Source organism: Littorina saxatilis, linkage group LG2 (assembly GCF_037325665.1).
Source record: "Littorina saxatilis isolate snail1 linkage group LG2, US_GU_Lsax_2.0, whole genome shotgun sequence".
In the NCBI taxonomy this organism is placed as follows: Eukaryota; Metazoa; Mollusca; class Gastropoda; order Littorinimorpha; family Littorinidae; genus Littorina; species Littorina saxatilis.
Window position 1 is genome coordinate 37,879,883 of NC_090246.1, and position 19,532 is coordinate 37,899,414.

Consider the following 19,532-nt stretch of genomic DNA (forward strand, 5'->3'; position numbering starts at 1 on the left):
TCCTGTTGTATTCAGTTTGGGAGGGTGTTGTCAGCAGCCCAGAGACAGTAATATAAACTATATGAAAAAGAAATGTCAACCAATTACTTGGTCAAAGTAAAATTGTCAAAGAATGCACCATAAAATGTTAAAAGAATGCTAAGAATATGCAGAGCTGCATTTCTTCTTTCAATTACTTATTCTTGTTTCTATATTTCTGTTTCAGCATTGAGGCCAAAGACGGGTGTTGTAGAAACAAGGAAGCATCGCAGATGATGAAACAGGGCCAGATGAACTTCAAAGTTACATTCTTTATGCTACGACTCACCGAGTTCTGTGCCTGCTATTTTTTACTGAAAAGCTGTGTCTAAAAGGTTGTGTGCATACCGTGACTGACAGTGGGTCGAGGGGTTTGATGTCTGAAAGGACAGTTATGTCTGTTTGAATCTACTTAAACATATCATTTGAAGTTGATGTTTCATTGTTTTTGTATCTGCTTGTGCTACCTGAGACAATCGGCAAGATGGTTTTGTTAGCCTGTTTGAATGTGTTTGTTGAGTTAATGAGCCAAGTCAAAAGAAAGATGCTGTTCTGTGAGTTTTGACAGATGTGGTAAGATGTTACTGTATATCCCATTTTTGTGTCTTTCTCATTTGTGTTTTTGAGCCTTCTAGACATGCATATATGAAGAAAGATGATTTTTACACAGCGTATCAAAATTGTGTTCCGTCCTGTGGTTATCAGTACTTGTGTCATTGAGATCTGTAACAGGCATTATGAGTTACATGCTTAAGGGAAGTAGATGCATGCTTATGTGCTTGATGTAGAGTTTTTGAAAATCTTTGAAATTGCAATCTGAAACTGTTGAAAAAAGATCTTTGTTCCTGTGAATTCATTCAGAAAATGTTCAATTGTTGGGACACTCTTTTGTAATGTTACTGAAATGTGTTAAACCATAGACCATTTATCCTGGACCGCCAACTAGCTCTCTCTCCCTATTACGAGGTAGCGGCCTCTCGCATTTTGGAACCTACGCTTACATGCCTTTCAGAAATCAGGGGGATGTCATATCCGGTGTCGATTGTAAACATGGACGAAGTTGACGAGGTAAGTTCTGAAAATGCTAAAATAAACTCAGCAAAAGTGCATATGGAACATGTTTTTCGATGAGTTTTGTTAAGTTTAGTTTGGAGTTTTGGAAAATCCAGTTCATTGTCACCTCCCATTGTTACAAATAACTGGAGCGTGCTTTCTTTTCACTGTCTTCGAATCGCTGGCCTTTCAAACCGGACGTCACGCGCCCCTGAAAGTTGAGAGTCGCAACCTCGAAGGGTCACGTGACAAGTTGGCGGTCCAGGCTATTTGGTCTATGGTTAAACCTACCCCGAGCAGCTGTAACTATGTAATCTGAGGTGGGTTTTTTTATTATTGGAAAATGATAGGATTTTCTGCTATATTCTTGCATAATTTAAGCAGTGGCAGGTACAGAATTTTCTTCTGTATTTTGTACTCTATAAGCTTCAGATTTGGCTAACAGATTGTACCACTTTTACTTCATGCTTTTGTGTGGTCTAGTACTGCATATTATGTACACTGTGAGTATGTAATTCCCTTCGTCGTTGCTTACAATTTAAAATTTTTTGCTTCGTTATATTTGATATTCCGTCCAATTGTATTTTATTTGAAAGTATACATACTGTGTTTAAGGTTACATCAGGGAAAAGGATCTTATTCTCATGGGGTGAATATGTAATTCTTGTATTTAAATGTTCAACACAAATCCATGACTTTTATTTAATCCAAGGTCAGTCCAGTTTTGTCATGACCATGCAAGTCCATTCATGCTTGTTTGTTTATGATTTACTGGTATACCCGACAATTTTGTAACAATAGATTTATGTAGAGGAACAGGTACGTACTCAATACTGGTACATGTACAGATTTTAACTGTTGTGGAAGAGAAAATGTGTCTTACACAGAGAATAAGCACCAGCCCAGCACCTTTAATGAATACTTACAATTTTGTAATGGCCATTTACAGTTACCTTTGTGTACAATTTGATATGTTCTGCATAAGTCAGGAATGTTGCTAGGATGCATTTTTTGCTAGGACATTTTTAGGCCATAAACGTAAAGTAATTTTCCAAGGTTTAAGGTTGTACTTGGCATCACCTTTCCCACACAGTGAAAAAGTTCAGCAGCTGAGCTAAAATGACAGCTAATTTTTTAGCTCATTTGAAATACGATTTTAGTTTAGTTGTTTCACCGACTGCCAACGCCATACAACATCCTGTTAATTTACAAGGTTGTTGAAGTCAGCTCAGCTCTATGTAAATCTTTCCATGGTTAATAGAAGTGACTTCTCAGCATTGTTTGTGAAATCCTCACCATAATTTCTCCAAGAGTCATACACGGTCAGTGCTAGTCACATTTTCACCGATTGATATTTGTGACGCCTTGTGATATGATGAGGGAAGTTACGCGTTAGATATTTTCAGTTCTCGCTCAGTGATAGCGACCTGTGATACTTGTACTTGTGTGAATTTTTGGTTGTCAGTATACTTGCCCTTTTGCTTTTAGCTATAACAGTTTTATAAATGATATCCATCCCCCACGGTAAAGGTCTGCATGGTCAGAAATGTGATTTGATGCATGGATCAAGGATCTATGGTTGTGTGTGTACATGTATTGTACAATGTACATTATTATGTATGGGATAGATATTTTGAGGACTTGCCATTTGAGTTTCCATTTAACATACCAGATTTTTGTTAAACTTGAAATGCGCTCATCAGTCATTTGGAGCAGAAATGGCAGTAACATATCATTCAGCACGTAGCTACTCTATTATTTGCACCTATCACTACTTAATTTTTCAAGTAATTCATTTTACAGTGTTTTACGAACTGTAGGTACAGTGGAACCCCCTTTTAAGACCTGACCCTCCCCCCTTTTAAGACCTTACTTTTTCAGACTTTCTGTTCATAAACTCTGTAAATTTACATCCATTTTGAGACTCCCTCCTTTTTTAAGACCTGATTTTCTCAGATGTGTGGAGATCTTAAAAGGGAGGTTCCACTGTACATACATAAGTGTACAGACGACTTTGTTAAATTCACTAAGGTGCCATATTTTCACTGTGTGCCTGAAATGAAGTTGGTATTTTCTTGAGTTTATTTCAGTTTAAAGCAGTTAGGTTGAGCGTCTGTTGAGGGAATGGTTGAGGGAATGGCGAGTACTTGTAAACATTTAAAAGTGCTAACAAATGCAATCATCAGTGTTGTTTCATTCTGGTACATTCCTGTTGACAAATAACTTTCAAAACTGCGCCAGTATTTGTTTTAACTTACAATGTACATTAGGGCGCTGGTTGTGTAGCAGTATAGTCAAGTGTTATATTTGTGCTTCAATTTTACATGGTATTCAATGTTTTATCTCTTTGCATGTTTACACAAATTACATTCCATCTGCGATATAAAGTATGATTACCCCCTGCGGGTTAGGGGAAAGAATTTACCCGACGCTCCCCAGCATGTCGTAAGAGGCGACTAACGGATTCTGTTTCTCCTGTTACCCTTGTTAAGTGTTTCTTGTATAGAATATAGTCAATTTTTGTAAAGATTTTAGTCAAGCAGTATGTAAGAAATGTTAAGTCCTTTGTACTGGAAACTTGCATTCTCCCAGTAAGGTCATATATTGTACTACGTTGCAAGCCCCTGGAGCAATTTTTTGATTAGTGCTTTTGTGAACAAACAATTAACAAGGGGCTCTATCCCATCCCCCCCCTTTCCCCGTCGCGATATAACCTTGAACTGTTGAAAACGACGTTAAACACCAAATAAAGAAAGAAAGATAAAGTATGATTGTATTGTAATGAGAGGTGTAACTGGGAGGTTGGATGGAAGGATGGAAAAAGGTGAATCGGTAAATGTTTGATTTCTAGCACACCAAGAGATGAGCTGTTCTTGTTGCCTAATAAATGTTGACAATTTTGTTACAAACATTTTGTTTGAGTGCTTGTGAGAATGTGTGTAACGGAGATCACACACACAGTATGGTGATGGTGAACAAGCCGACAATGGCAAAACCGTTCTTCACTGTGATACACTTTCACACGTGTCTCCTCTATTCAAGTGTGTTGATTATAGCTGTGCAGATAAAGTACACAGCTCACAAACACATTCACTCAATTCTGGCTAACATTCACACAAGAACAACAAATACATGTATTGTAACACTATATTTATTTTCTGCTCTTTGTTAATGTTTCTCATACTGAGAAACAGAAAAAAAACCTTGTGCCCAGAATCAGTAACTCTAACCACTTAACATGTTCATTCAGGCTTCCCATGGACTACAAGGAAAATCAATGTTCTCGCAACACACACCACGAAGTTGTAAAAAGATCACAATGAGCACATGCATGCTGGTTGTTAGACGCTGAGCGATCATATCTTGCCAGGAAACACTCCGCCTTCAATCTGCTCGTCCCATTTCTCCACCTGTAAACCGGCAAAATAAATTAAAACATGAAAAACAAGCACAGACTTGGTAAAAGTGAGTAAATAACTGACTTTATTGAGCGACAAAGCAACTTCTTGTTTTCCACTCTCTATATTCAAATTACACAAACACATGAAATTGTGGGCGAATACAGGAAGTCGGAATTTTGACAATCTAACAAGCATTCAGACATGTTTTGTAACCAGCAATAGCAGCAACCAGCTATATATATAAACTTGGCCAAAAAATTATTGCAACAATTTTCGCACGCTAAGAAAAGCATTAAAATGCAATTCATTTTAGTTAAACTTTATATGCTCGAAAAGGTAATTATGTCAGCTGTACATATCATTTGTCTGATTGATGGTACTTTGTATTGGCATCCCGTAACAGCCTGTCAAACAAGGTCACCCCTAAAATCGACCTGACAAAAACCATAGCCCCGTATTTGAAAATCTGAAAAAAATCAGAATATGCACAAACCAAACACTTGTGACAACCATTGGAAAGGCCATTCAATTTCCTGTTCAGAACATTTTGTTTTATGCACCTGACTTCTCTAGTCTTTATGTAGCCTTTTGTCAAAGGCGGTAGGTGTCAACCATTTCAGAGGCCCAAAAAGGCACATTTTGCGGCCATTTTTGAGGGGGTCCTCCACCCAAAGAGCCATATCTGCTCAAGTTCTCAATGATTTGCTTTGGAAATTTTAGAAGTTATGACCAATAGGCTGACCTAAATTAAAAATTTTAAGAGTAAATTTTCATTTAATTAATATACTTACCCAACTCACAAATAGCAATTAACTCTAGTTCAGTGCTGGTAACGCTGTACGCGTCCCCTTGGTAACCAAGGGAGACCACTCTAAAAAAGAAAGTGATCCATCCCATAATGCCAGACTATCAACAGTCCGACATCCTTAAGCGCGCGCATACGCCGCCATCTTATCATTCCAAAACGAAGCCCAACTCACTCTTTTTTAGACCCCAGTACCAACCACAGCGGGGAGGTGGGAGGGAATAAACGTTGTGAGTTGGGTAAGTATATTAATTAAATGAAAATTTACTCTTAAAATTTTTAATTAAATTACATATCCATACCCAACTCACAAATAGCAGATTGCTACTATAGGTGGCGGGTACTCACCAAAAATCAAAGTAGAAGGGCTTGTCCTGCTGCCACCATAGAAGGTAGTGCAAAACTGCCGTCTTGTCGAAAGGAGGAGATGTCTCTGAGATAATAATTCATGAAGACATCCTCCGATTTCCAATAGGCCGCCTCCAAAACATCAGCCAGACGGCCTGAACGGAGCACTGCCACAGAGGAGGCCCATGCTCTCGCCTCATGAGTTCTTGCCGAAGTCAGGGGAAGTACTGCCCTAACCTCTCCGGACTGAGTATGCCACCAGGCGTAAGCTTACCTGATTAACGTGGATACCCACTTGGTCAAAGTCACCTTAGCAATATCTTTGCCCCTTGCCGTATTGGGAGAAATAAAAAGCAACTTTTGATTTTCCGAACGAATGAACTTCGTTCGAGACAGGTAACCGCTGAGCGTTCTGACCGGACAGTTAACTATGTCAGGGTCTCCAGGAGCAAGGATGTTGCTCAAGGCAGGAATGTTAATGACAGGAGAAATATGACCTGGTTTCTGATTTTTAGCTAAGAATTCTGGCCTGAATTTAAGAGATATGGAACCATCCTTTTCGGTTGCAATATCTTTAGCTAAGCCAGATAAAGCATGAACCTCACTCCCTCTACGCGACGTAGCGAGCAAAGTTAGAAAAACCGCCTTGCGCGTTAGCCAAACTAGATGACTGTAACGGTTCAAACTCGTTAGAAGCCAAAAATCTCAACACAAGCATCAAATCCCAAGCAGGGAGCGGAGACTTCCCGCGCGCGGCCTTAAGGGAGGCGCCCTTAATAACACTAGCGACAACCCCGTCAAAAGTGATCTTATGGCCTAGCTGCCTTAGTGTTGACGAAATCGCGGACCTTCTAACACGAAGGGAAGAAGCCGAACCCCCCTGTCCAGCTAGCCAGGCTAAATGATTTGCTACCTGCATGGACCTCGGTGCCAAAGGCTTAACTCTGTTAAGACCACACCATTTCACCCAGGAGGCCCAGTGAGACGAGTAGACCGAACTGGTTGACTTCCTATGGGCATGCTTCACAAAGTCTATAGTGGCAGAAGAGGCCCCTGCCTTGAGCATAGCGCTTCTGACAGAATCCACCCTTGAAGGTTGAGGGCCTGAGGGTTCTCGTGAGGGATGCCCGACCTGGGTTGTAGGAGTTCTCCCTTTCTTACTGCGATGGGGATAGGCGGTCGAACCGCCAGTCGCAGCAAGTCCGGGAACCAGTGCTGGCTTGGCCAAAGTGGGGCAACCAGAACCAGCGCTGGCTTTTCCAGGTCGACCTTCCTGAGAACTTTGCCTAACAGGCAAAACGGAGGGAAGGCGTAAGCTGTCAGCCCTGTCCAATCCAGTTCTAGCGCATTCACGCCCCACGCCAGAGGATCCGGGAAGGGGGATACAAACAGAGGAAGCCTCGCCGAATACCGAGTTGCGAACAAATCGATTTGAGGCTTCTCTATCTGCTCCCAAAGACGGTGTAGGGACTGGTGCGACAGAGTCCACTCTGAATGGACCACCTTGTCCCCTCTGCTCAGCGCATCTGCAAGGACGTTCAAGCTGCCCTTCAGAAAGATGGCTGACAGCAGAATATGATGCGAAGCGCACCACTTTAGAATGAGGCACGCACTGTCTGAGAGGCTGAGGGATCTCGTTCCGCCCTGCCTGTTCACGTAAGCCGCGACAGTCCTGTTGTCGGTGTGCAACCTGACATGACTGTTCTGAACGAACGGCAGAAAAGCTTGGAGGGCCAAAGAAACGGCCTCCAACTCCAGAGCATTGATATGGCGCGTGGGAAGAGACAGGTTCCACGCCCCCGACGCCACATGCTCCCCCAGGTGAGCTCCCCACCCCGTCAGAGAAGCATCGGTGAACAGCTCGTTCTCTGGCGCCGGGCACACTATCGGGACTCCCTGTGAGACCCAGGGAAGGAGCCAGACCTGCGTGGTCGCGAAAAACCAGGTTCCCAGAGAAATCTGGGTGTCCCACCCCTGGGTTGACTGATCCCACCGGGCCTGAAGAGCTGCCTGAAACGGCCTCTTGTGTACCCTGCCCAGTGGGATAAGAGTAGCCATAGACTCCATCTGGCCAAGTACTGATGTCAGAACCCGTACACTGGCCAGATTCTCTCCGTGAAGCGCACGGAGCAAGTCTTGAAGTTTGGCCACCCTCTTCTGAGACGGGCGGACCGACCAACTGAGCGTATCGAACTCCATCCCTAAGTAAGTGAACGTCTGGGATGGAACCAGTTCCGATTTGCCCAGGTTCACAGAGAACCCGAGCTGGGCAGCCTGACTGAGCACCATGCGAGTATGGACGTGGCACAACTCCCTGTCCTGATGTAGGATAAGCCAATCGTCCAAATAAGCTCGCAGACGCACGCCCTCCTTGCGCACAAGAGCGCAGAGCTGACGTACCACGATGGTGAATATCCATGGCGCGAGAGAAAGGCCAAACGGCAGCGCCCTGAACTGATAGGCCTTGGCTCCCCAGCGGAAGCGCAACCACTTCCTGTCCGTAAAGTGCAGCATGACGTGGAAGTATGCGTCTGTAAGGTCCACCGAGGTAGCCCAATCGCCTGGACGAAGCGCCTCCCGCACAGAGGCCGGCGTCTCCATAGTGAACTTCACCGTCCGGAGATACATGTTCAGAGTTGACAGGTCCAGAACTGGTCTCCAAGCCCCCGAGGCTTTCGGTACAACAAACAGTCTGCCGTAAAACCCCGGGGACCGTAAGTCCAAGACCTCCTCTATCGCCCCTTTCGAGAGAAGGGCTGTCACCTCCCCTTGCACCGCGGCTCTCGCCTCCGAATCCCTGGGGGGTTTGCAAAGCGGGATTATCCTGGTCAGAGGTGCTTTTTCCCCTGACCAGAGAAGTCTGAACCCCGAACGAACGATCCCGGTAACCCACTTGCTGTCCACTAGCTGCAGCCAGGAAGAGAGGGCCCTGGACGGGCCGCCCGCCACAACCAGTGCGGGAGCTACCGGGAAGGCCTGTTCGGGGGAGTTTCATTGGGGGTGGGGCTTGCGCCCCGACCCCCTAGAACCACCAAAGGATTGACCCCTCTTAGGGTAGGGCGCACCGCGACCTCTACCCCCCGAAGAGAAAGACTGTTTCTGTGCCTTACCGCCACCACCAGACGAGGATGTCTGAGGTTTGGCCGTAGACCGCGACTGAGTCCGTGACTGAGACTGAGACTGAGGTTTGCCCTGAGCCTTAGGCAAACCCTGAAAGGCAATGCGGGCTATAGCGAGATCCCTCGCGTCCGCTGTCTCCTTCTGGAGAGCATCCAAAGAGGCCTGACCCAACAACGATCCCTCTGAAAACGGGGACACTTTCAAGAAATCAATCGTGGACTTATCACAAATCCTCGATCCCGCTACAAACGCCGACCTCCTTGAATGCACGGCATGTGCGTAGAGGTTGGCTGAAATCGTCATCTGTTCCCTTGTCACCTTGGCCAAAGTGGCCAGAAGGGTAGACACGTCAAGCGCCGAAGCGTCGAACCTAAATTCGAAGGGGTCCAGCGAAGTCGCAATCGACCTCGAAAGAGACCGTTGCAGAGACTCTGACACTGACGTCAGTTCAAGCAACGACCTCCCTGCATCCTCAAGAGCCACCATCGAAGACTCGGTACACGGAAGCACAGTGTTAGGTCCGTACCCGACTTCACGCAGCGAAGCAAGCTCAGGCGTCACTGGCAACACAGCCGTAGGCAACGCGAAAGGCTCAATCAGCTTAACAGGCCGGGGAGCAAGCTTAAATTTCTGAATGCCAGAAACAGCCCGATCCCCCGCCTTGGCCAACCACGGGAGAACGTCCTCAGGTGCATCACCACGTTGCGACAACAACGGCACCGCCGGTCCGTTCCTCCCTTTGAAAACCTTTGCCATAACATAGGCAACTGAGGATGACTCTTTAAACCGGAACTGACCAGAAACATTCTTGGCAGACCGGAAATCGTCAAAAGCAGGGTGGCAGAAGTCTCTCCTTGCTTCTCACCACCCCTTCCGGAAAGTATTTGGAAGCCGTCTCAGCTGCCAAAGCCACCGCGCTCGACAGCTTCACCGGCAGGTTGAGAAGGGCGTCATCCACGGCCGTGGCATTGCCCTCCTCCAACCCTCCTTCCTGCTCGCTATCGCAGTCAGGTGGGTCAACGCCAGAGAGACTTGCAAAGTCCTCGGAGTCACACCCAACATCCGTCCCCCCGGACGGAAATAGAACCGGCATACCCGACACTGAATCAGAGGTATATGCAGCGTTCTTACGATTCACAGGGCTCCCTGCAACCGCTGACCTAGCACGATGCCAATGGCCAGAGATTGCAGGAGGGCTTTCACCACGCACGTGGCTTACTCTCTCCTGTGATCGCACCCCACTGTCACCAGAGAACCTGGTAACTTGTGGGGAAGACATACCTTTAGAGAGCACAGGCTCATGCAGAAGGGACACCAGCCGACCATCAGCATGCTGAGACGCATGCACTTCCGCCCGAACCACGGAAGAAGCAGCCACAGCGGAAGCCGCAGCGGGAGCTGAAGCGAAACCGGAAGTGGAAGGAGATGGTGAAGAACTGACTCTACCCAACGAAGAGACATCGAAGACGCCAGCCGGAAGTGCGCGAATCTCTGCTTTTGTCGACGACAAATCGGCCGCCAAAGTAGAAACCTGTGTACTTAAAGTCAAAAGCAACGACGCAATATCGGCGGGAGACACACCTGAATCACCAGGAGCCCCCGTCGAAACAACCGGTTTAACAACATCTTTATCTTTCTCACTACGCGTGACTTTGTCCTTCTTCACGGACAAAATGGCGGACGAAGGCTTGTCAACAACAACATCAACATCACATCCTACATTTCCCGGTTCTATCTGAGAAGTGGCGGAAATTCCATCACTCTTTCTTCTAGACGAAGAACTTCTCTTAGAGGAAGAAGTACTAGCAGCCGGAGAAGCTGGAGCAGCAGCCTGTCTCGAACTAGTTCTATTCTTGGCGCTCTCCGCCATGTCAAAGCGAACTCACAAAAAATTTTCGAAACTGAAAAATTTTACAAGTTCACAAACGTGCGACAGAAACGTCGCCAAAGTTACATAAAACAAGAAAGCTCTCACCCAAAAACAGCCAGGGTATCGACAAAGCTCGGCGGCAGACCAAGGGGCGAAGTCAAAGTCAGGAAACAAAGACCAAGGCTGAACACAGCCGTACAACAAAACGCGACCAGACACGTTGGACGCTGAGAGTGGAATGATAAGATGGCGGCGTATGCGCGCGCATACGGATGTCGGACTGTTGATAGTCTGGCATTATGGGATGGATCACTTTCTTTTTTAGAGTGGTCTCCCTTGGTTACCAAGGGGACGCGTACAGCGTTACCAGCACTGAACTAGAGTTAATTGCTATTTGTGAGTTGGGTATGGATATGTAATTTAATCGGTGTTTACTTTTACGAATGTGTATGATAAGCGTGTTGTATTATGTACATTTTCCGAAAGAACTAAACAAATATTCAAATTAATTCAGGGTTTTAGGTTAAAAAATCGTGATTTTGCCTGCTAAGCAAACAAGAAGAGCAAACGCTCGATCGAGTCACTTTCGCAGTTCTGAATATTATATGAGGCATCAGATGGACAGGAAGAAATTGCTATTCACAACACAATGAGTCACGTTCACATAAAATTTGAGCCCGGTCACTTTTATAGTTTCCGAGAAAAGCCCAACGTTAAGTTGTGTGTTGCCGAACAGAAAAGGCTAGTTATCTCCCTTGTTTTTCTGATAACGTTCGTAAAAGGCTACAGATGTAAATACTTTGATGTAAAGAATAATCCTACAAAGTTTCAATCACATCCGATGAACTTTGTCAAAGATATAAAATGTCTAATTTTTCCTTTGACGCTGACCTGTGACCTTGAAAAAGGTCAAAGGTCAACGAAACCATCGTTAAAGTGTAGAGGTCATTGGAGGTCACGACTAAACAAAATATGAGCCCGATCGCTTTGATAGTTTCCGAGAAAAGTCCAACGTTAAGGTGGTGTCTACGGCCGGCCGGCCAGACGGCCGGCCGGACAGACTAACACTGACCGATTACATAGAGTCACTTTTTCTCAAGTGACTCAAAAATGGATGAGGCAATAGGTGCCAAAGTTTGAGGCAGATCCGAGTGCTGGTTTACATTTGCTGGAGATGGGAACACCCAAGAAAATGTATCGATCACCGTCCTTGGTAATGCGTACAGTAGCTGTGGAGATAAACTGACCTTGGCCTGTGCTTCCTTCGCTGCGGGTCACAAAAGCGCAACTCACCGAGCACAGCGCGCCGAAACAGGATAGTAAGCACAGGCCCAGGACTGTTAGTCTCCACGGGTAGTGTACTCAGTACCACTCACGGTGATCGATAATTTTTCATGCGTGTTCCCATCTCTAGCAAATGTAAACCAGCACTTGGATCTGCCTCAAACTTTGGCACCTATTGCCTCATCCGTTTTTTGCTTAGCATGCAAAGTCACGATTTTTTAACCTAAAACCCTGAATTAATATGAATATTTGTTTAGTTCTTTCGGAAAAGTTACGTAATACGACACGCTAAGTATACACATTCGCAAAACGCAACACACATTTTGTTCAGCCTATTGGTCATAACTTCTGAACTTTCCAAAGCAAATCATTGAGAACTTGAGCAGATATGGCTCTTTGGGTGGAGGACCCCCTCAAAAATGGTCGCAAAACATGCCTTTTTGGGCCTCTGAAACGGTTGACACCTACCGCCTTTGACAAAAGGCTACATAAAGACTAGAGAAGTCAGGTGCATAAAACAAACTGTTCTGAACAGGAAATTGAATGGCCTTTCCAGTGGTTGTCAGAAATGTTTGGTTTGTGCATATTCTGATTTTTTTCAGATTTTCAAATACGGGGCTATGGTTTTTGTCAGGTCGATTTTAGAGGTGACCTTGTTTGACAGGCTGTCACGGGATGCCTATACAAAGTACCATCAATCGGACAAATGATATGTACAGCTGACATAATTACCTTTTCGAGCATATAAAGTTTAACTAAAATGAATTGCGTTTTAATGCTTTCTTTAGCGTGTGAAAATTGTTGCAATAATTTTTTGGCCAAGTTTATATCTATTTTGGATTTTATTTTTTTCAGTTTAGCATTCTGTCATCAATGTGCCAGAGAAAAAAAAACAAGGAGTAGAAGTCATGGTGTGGTATTGGTGGCAAAAAATAAGAACTCTGTCTTTTCTTTTTCCTGTGCAGACATGTTAAATTAAGATGAAAGCAGCTTTGTTACAGGGTGTCATGCTAAAAGTCTAAACATCTTTATTGGTATCACTGAGTGTTACGTCATTCCAATCACGATCAAACCAGCTCTTAATTGTTACTGCTTCGAAACTCTAAGGTCCAAACAGCTGTATTATTCTCTGTTACCTCATTAAAACCAAGAGCAACACAGCCAAATTACAGAGTATTATTATGTATTGTAAAACAATAGATGAGGTGTGCAGAGACAATGGTCAAAAGCTAACCATAACTAACAAACAATGAACAACTCTATACTCCTAAGAGTTGACGAAAGAATGACATACCCAAGCATTTGGGCATAGGGATCTGTAGACACGCTTGAAGTATTCGCAAGGCTCATAGTCGTCCCCCTTGATTTTCTTACAGCGGTGGAAGTCCACAAAGTTCTGCCAGCAGTTTCTGAAATAAAGTAGACATCGGGAAAAGTGGTTCAAAACTGACAACTGGGTTATTCACAGAAAACTTTCCTAGGCTAAAGCAGGACTGAAAGTGACAAGCAGTGTACAATATTTTCAAAGTTAAATCCCTTCCCAATGAAAAAAAGTTGCACAGTGAATGCGGAAGGTGTTTTATAAATAATTAATATGTTCATAACCTCTGTAAGTTTACCCCCATTTTAAGACTCCATCATTTCAGGACCTGATTGTCTCAAGTTTGTGGAGGTCTTAAAATGGTGGTAATTGGTATATCCATTGCACAAGAAGCCACGCAGTTGATATCTTTCTTTGTGTGTGCGTGTGGCTGGGAAGGGGGGGGGGGGGGGCGGAGGAGGAGGAGTATGTGTCCAAGTGGAAGGATGGTAAGCATAGTTAACTTCCTCACAAAAAAAATAGTGTTATCCTTGTATAATTAGCTCACCTGGTCTGGTTCTGGTTGGGGAATCGAGCATCAAAGGGCGCAGTTTTCACCTCATACTCGCCCTTGTCCGACATGACTGACACCGACATTACCTGCACACATACAGAGAGAAATCATGCAAAATGGGAAAACACAAAATCGACAAAAAAAAGGATAAATGGTCGCACAGATAATAATTTAAAAAAACACAAAGAAAGACAGAACCACACAAGCACCTCCTTATAAACTGAGAAGTATTATTTCGAATAAATTTACAAAGAAGGGGCAAGATCCAGAAAAAGGTTGACTGAACCAGTCAAAAAAACACGTTAAAATCTTATTTTCTAGCATCTACCCATAAGGTGTTTCCTTTATTTTTAACCTCTGTCTTTGCTGAAGTATGCAAAACCGGATATAAACTTGTTTAAGAACTGAAACTGACAGTCATACTAACAATACATGTACGTGTAATACTACACTACTCACAAAAAGTTAAGGATCACTGTGAGAAAACATGTGCTCAATAGAATCAGTTCGCTACTGTTATTTATTTCTCAGTCAAACCAAATTGTTATGAATTCTTGTTCAGCTGTAAGTGGGCGATGTTGTGTTAGTGGGAAAATTGCACGGGATTCTCTACTACTGAGCTTGGTAGCAAAAGAAAAAGCGGAAACTTGCGAAAAAGGACCTTGTTTTGGACCGTTCAGCCCGAACACATTGCACAAGCCACATGGAAAAACCATTATGCACGTGCAAGCACTGCTGTTTATGTGTGAGATGCTGTCACTTGCTTAGCTTTTTGAGAAGACATACCACCAGTATTAGGCATTGTCTGACAATGCCTCCACGACGAAAATTGAACGAGTTTGAGAGGGAACGAGCTGTTGCATGGTTCCAAGATGGTGTCCCCAAGCGAGAAGTGGCCAGGCGACTTCACGTGGCCATCTCGGTCATTGTCGACTGATTCAACGTTTCACAGCCACTGGGAGGGTCCAGGAAAGACGCAGACCTGGGCGACCAAAGAAGACAACTCCACGTGAAGATCGTCTCATTGAACGACTAACCTTGCAAACAAGAACAGCCTCTTCCAGCATTATTCGAAGGCAGCTGAGGATGGCTACTAACACCAACATCAGCCAGCAGACCATATGGAATCGCCTTCATGGGTTTAACCTCCGTTCTCGTCGCCCAGCTGTACGGCCACGCTTAACTCCAGCCCATAGGGCAGCACGCCGCGCCTTCTGCAGACGTCACGTGAGGTGGACACGTCAGCAATGGTCCCAGGTCCTGTTCAGTGATGAATCACGCTTCACCCTGAACCACAACGACGACTGACTGAGGGTCTGGAGGCGCCAAGGGGAACGCTACATTGACGCCACTGTCCAAGAAAAGGTGGCCTTTGGTGGAGGTTCTGTAATGGTCTGGGGGGTCTTCAGCCTTCACCACAGAACACCCTTGTTTCAAGTACAGGGTAACCTGACTGGCCTCCGATACCGGGATGAGATCATTCGACCGCTGGCTGTGCCTACACTGCAGCAGATGGGACCGCAGGCTGTCTACCAGGATGACATCGCTCGCCCCCACAGGGCAAGGGTGGTCAACGATTTCCTGCAGCAGTCTGGAGTCAACAGAATGGAGTGGCCAGCATGCAGTCCCGATCTCAACCCGATTGAGAACCTCTGGGATGAGTTGGATCGCAAAGTGAGGAGCAACCACCCCCCTCCCAGGGATGTCCAGCACCTCTACCAGATGCTGCAGGCTGAGTCGCAGGCGCTTCCACAGAGGATCTTCACCACCGTGGTCAACTCTATGAGCACTCGCTGCGTCGAGTGCCAGAACAGCCAGGGCGGTTACACGCATTACTGAACTTTTGGGAGCATCTGAATGCCATGTCTTGTGATTTCAACGACTTTGTGAAATTAAATGTCGATACGTACACACTTTGATAAAATGTACAGACCAAACGATTGCTCGAAATTGAAGGAAATGTATCGTTATCACTAAAGCATTGAATTAAACGTTTGCCAAAAACCAACCCATTGGCTTTCTTATTTGGAAAGTTATGGATTTGTGTGCAAGTGATCCTTAACTTTTTGTGAGTAGCTTAGATTGTGGGAACATAATTATGCAGTAGACCCTGAAGCGCATAACTGATTAAGCGTCCAATCAATTTTCAACATTTCATTTGGGTCTGCTTAACCGATTCAGTGATTGACATTCTTTCAAGTTATAAATAACAACTACTGGACACCACTTTTTCAATTCTTCCTCGAAACTTGAATGCCAGGAACTGAATTTGAGAATAAAATGTAGTACAAAATATACATTTATTTATAAAACAAACAAAGTGAAAACAAGATGACATTAACAAAGCAATAATTTCCATAGTTATGGAAATTGGAATCGATGAAGACATCATATGCAAACTAGTTCTTACAGCAGCCCCCCCCCCCCCCCCCCTCCCCCCATGTCGGATTATGTAAAGTGGATTGATACTATCACCATTATCAATACCATTCTGTTCTTTTGATATACTGAAGGATTCCAAGCAATTACCCATTTACTGTGACTTGATTCACAAACCAACTGTTTTTAACACAATACAATGTGAAAAAGCGTATCAACGACAGAAAGATCAACTAAAAGTAAACCAATGTAAAATTGAAAAAGTGTTAAAATGTAATAAAAACAATCAACACAATTCTCTTTCAAGTTACATACCAGATGACCAGATATTTGGAACCATAATTTCAGCCAGGAAGAAAGAGGTAAAGGACAGACACAAAAACAATAATCAGCTAAAACAACCAGAAACAGATGGTAAATACAGAAAGGGAATCATTCGCCTGCCTTTAAAACAATGCTGTAACATTACTACATGTACCAGGACCCAACAGCCTAACTTCTAAGTTATCACACTTTGCAGCATAAAGTCTAAAGAATTAAAATCTTTTCAATCTTTTATTCCGGGCTGGGTATTTTCAATGGATTGACAGTGTTATTGTTAAGGGGACATACATAAATTGTACATATATATATATGCAAAGTGATAGAAATTTCACATTCTGCATCTAAGTTACTTTTAAGAGAACAGGCATCAATGAAGTGCTTACAGTTACAACTTACATTAAATAATAAAAGTTAAACTGTCATACTTTCCAACCACAAGGTCTAATCTTATTTGGTAATATTTTTTTTAGCTGAAGCAATTCTTCTGCAGACATAAATTTGCTAAATAAGAAACATATAATTTGTATCTACTAATCTAGGCTATGACAACAGCATGATGACATAAAGAAGCGTGCCTGAGCTGGACCTTCTGGCTTCACACAGGGTTGTAATTTGTGACTTGACTATTCCCAGATATTTTTTTTCTTGACCCCTCGCCTCTCACCTGAGCATATTTTAATCAGAACTCTGCCTTGACTTGTGAATCTAACAGAACTAGTACAGCAGGTTATGGATTTATAATATTTAGCATACTCCCAATCAATACCAATTACCATTGGAAGTGACATTTTAGAATGTTTAGGGTAGCAACTACATGCAGATATTTTTTATTCGGAGACAGAATGTAACAACTCAACTCAACTCAAATTTTATTGGCTTCAATTTTCATAGAAGAATTTGTCTTGCGCTTGGGAGAAAGTAAGAGTATAACATATAAAAACAGCATTCATATCACATTTGACTTTCATGGGTCACCTTCAGCATGATGGTGCGAACTATTTCTTGTGTGACATGCTAAAAAACTAACCATGGGAAATGAGGTTAACTCATGGACTCAGGGTAGTTAATGCAGGTGCTACTGCACGAGATTTCTGAAACCTCTAGCTCTAACGCACTCAACCCACTGTATTAGTATAACTATAAGAATGAGACTACCAAGTGCTGTCAACACAACACTTGTTCCTAACTTTCATAAAAATGTAAATCTGACATCCGTTTCAGTTTTTAGTGCAACTGCAAGTTCTTGCATTCCTGGTCCCTAAAAATGAAGCATAATTGTTCTCTTCTTCTCCAAAGCGTATGAGAGATTTATGAAAGATCGCCACAATAAAGCTTGAATCACCGATTCCATTCTGAGTCAGCCATCACCATGCTCAGGCTGGGAATGCATCCATGACTGACTGAACCATTAGGCAAAAAAAATAAATAGGTGTGGTTAAGGTAACATAGCCAAAAAAAATAGGGTAGGAAGGTAGGCAATCACTTTTTTTTTTAAACTTTTTTTTCTAATGTGTACAAATTAAACCTACTTCAGTACTTGACAGGGAAATAAGTGTGCGACTCAAGCGCTTTCGCTTTCATTGCGTTTTCTGCACTCGTTTTTTTGTTTGTTTGTTTGTTGACAAATGCAATAAAAAGTTATAGTGTCGGCCCCTAAAAATAGGGTAGGTCGGGTTACCGTAACCACACCTATTTTTTTTTAGGCCTTAGCAGCGTGAATCTCTATTCTCAACTAGTTCCGAGGCTAAAAGCAGCATTTATGAACAAAATACAGTACATCATTGTCGTGGGAATTTTTAATTTTGTTTCCAGTTAGGACAAAACAAATATCTGCTTCGCGTCAAAATTTTTCAAATTATCTTGACTGTTGACAGAGCGCACACCTGACGGCGAACTGCATCTTTTGCGGTATCAGTTGTTCATGATCATGCTGTTGCCAAAATAAAAGTCTAAAACTGATCCCCAGAAATCTTTATCAAAAAGAACAAAGACCAAAGTAACTTTACAGAATTCTTTGTGGACGACTCATCGGTTCTCGGAAGAAAAGAACATTTATTTTGTAATAGCTTGTCTCGAGTGCCGGTTCTCGAGCCTGAGGGCTCCGTAATTATATCTCTGTTTTACGAATACAAACCTGGGGGCTTCACCAGGTACGGCCATGGGTCTATTCTGAAATTAGGTGAGGGTAAATCACTCAGTGCAGTAACTTGAGTAAGACTTCTGAGAGACTGGACAAAAGACTAGATAGTAGATCTATCAATATGTAATTTCTCGCACAAGCGTTGTCCCTGTTTCCCCTTCATACTATGGTAGATTTAACAAACAAATTCTCAACCGCGTATAGTGAAGATTCTCCTGCTAAATGTCGTATTAAAGCCTATTCTAATTTACACACAAAAGGTTTGCTGTTCGCTTTTCCGTTAGTCAAAGTCGTGTGCGGTATCTTCGTGTCCGAACAAAACTCACAGAATACTTTTTATTCGTTTCATATCCCCAACACTTTTGGTCGATTGTGAGATTGACAAGTAAGTGCACTTCACTTTCCTTAGTAGTGAGACTGTGACTGATAGTGATAGTATAGTTTTACGGTCACAAATAACACTATATGTACATCACCATCAGTCGATTCATGGTGGACGTGACAAACCCGGCGAATGGAGAACAAGACAACGAGCACCAAACACGTACTAGAATCACAGCAAAGCAGAACAGCTTTCTGACAGCTATAAATACATTCAACAGTAGCAATTTTATGTACCAAGAACAACCGATCAACGGGCTCACCAGTAGGAAGTCTTGACCTTCAGCTGGACCAGTCGAAGAAAATGGCGTTCGGAACTGTTCGTAACCACCAACGAAAAAGAGTTCTGATTACTTCCCTTAGACCGGAGACCAATTATTTCCCTTGAAATGGGAGAACTCCCTGATCCATGCTATCTAGATCATTGGGAGAATGACACTTACTTTTCTCAACATATAGACCACTCGCCAGTATATCTTGTACTTAAGATGACCTTGTTCATGTCTGTTAAACAAATGCTGCGTCACATCAGGAT

At 43.5% G+C, this 19,532-nt stretch overlaps 2 protein-coding genes across 3 annotated transcripts in view; one reads left to right on the forward strand and one right to left on the reverse strand.

The window, feature by feature from the left end:
• Positions 1-3,972, forward strand: part of LOC138958932 (katanin-interacting protein-like) — a 43,746-nt gene extending 39,774 nt beyond the window's left edge. Inside the window, exon 38 of the mRNA XM_070330272.1 lies at positions 206-3,972. Within this exon, the coding sequence (XP_070186373.1) occupies positions 206-255 (50 nt within the window). The 3' untranslated portion in view covers positions 256-3,972. The remainder of the gene's footprint in view (positions 1-205) is intronic.
• Positions 3,973-4,206: 234 nt separating this feature from the next.
• On the reverse strand, positions 4,207-19,407 carry LOC138958934 (cytochrome c oxidase subunit 6B1-like). 2 transcript variants are annotated; one of them, XM_070330275.1, is made up of 4 exons: positions 19,261-19,407; positions 13,768-13,859; positions 13,194-13,308; positions 4,207-4,481 (listed from the first exon to the last, which is right to left on the reverse strand). In XM_070330275.1, exons 2-4 carry the CDS (start codon positions 13,854-13,856, stop codon positions 4,428-4,430), a joined length of 258 nt encoding a protein of 85 aa, XP_070186376.1. In that variant the 5' UTR covers positions 13,857-13,859; positions 19,261-19,407; the 3' UTR covers positions 4,207-4,427. The 2 variants fall into 2 exon arrangements, with proteins under 2 accessions (XP_070186376.1, XP_070186377.1); XM_070330276.1 differs by having other exon boundaries at positions 19,235-19,280.
• Between the last annotated feature and the right edge of the window lie 125 nt (positions 19,408-19,532).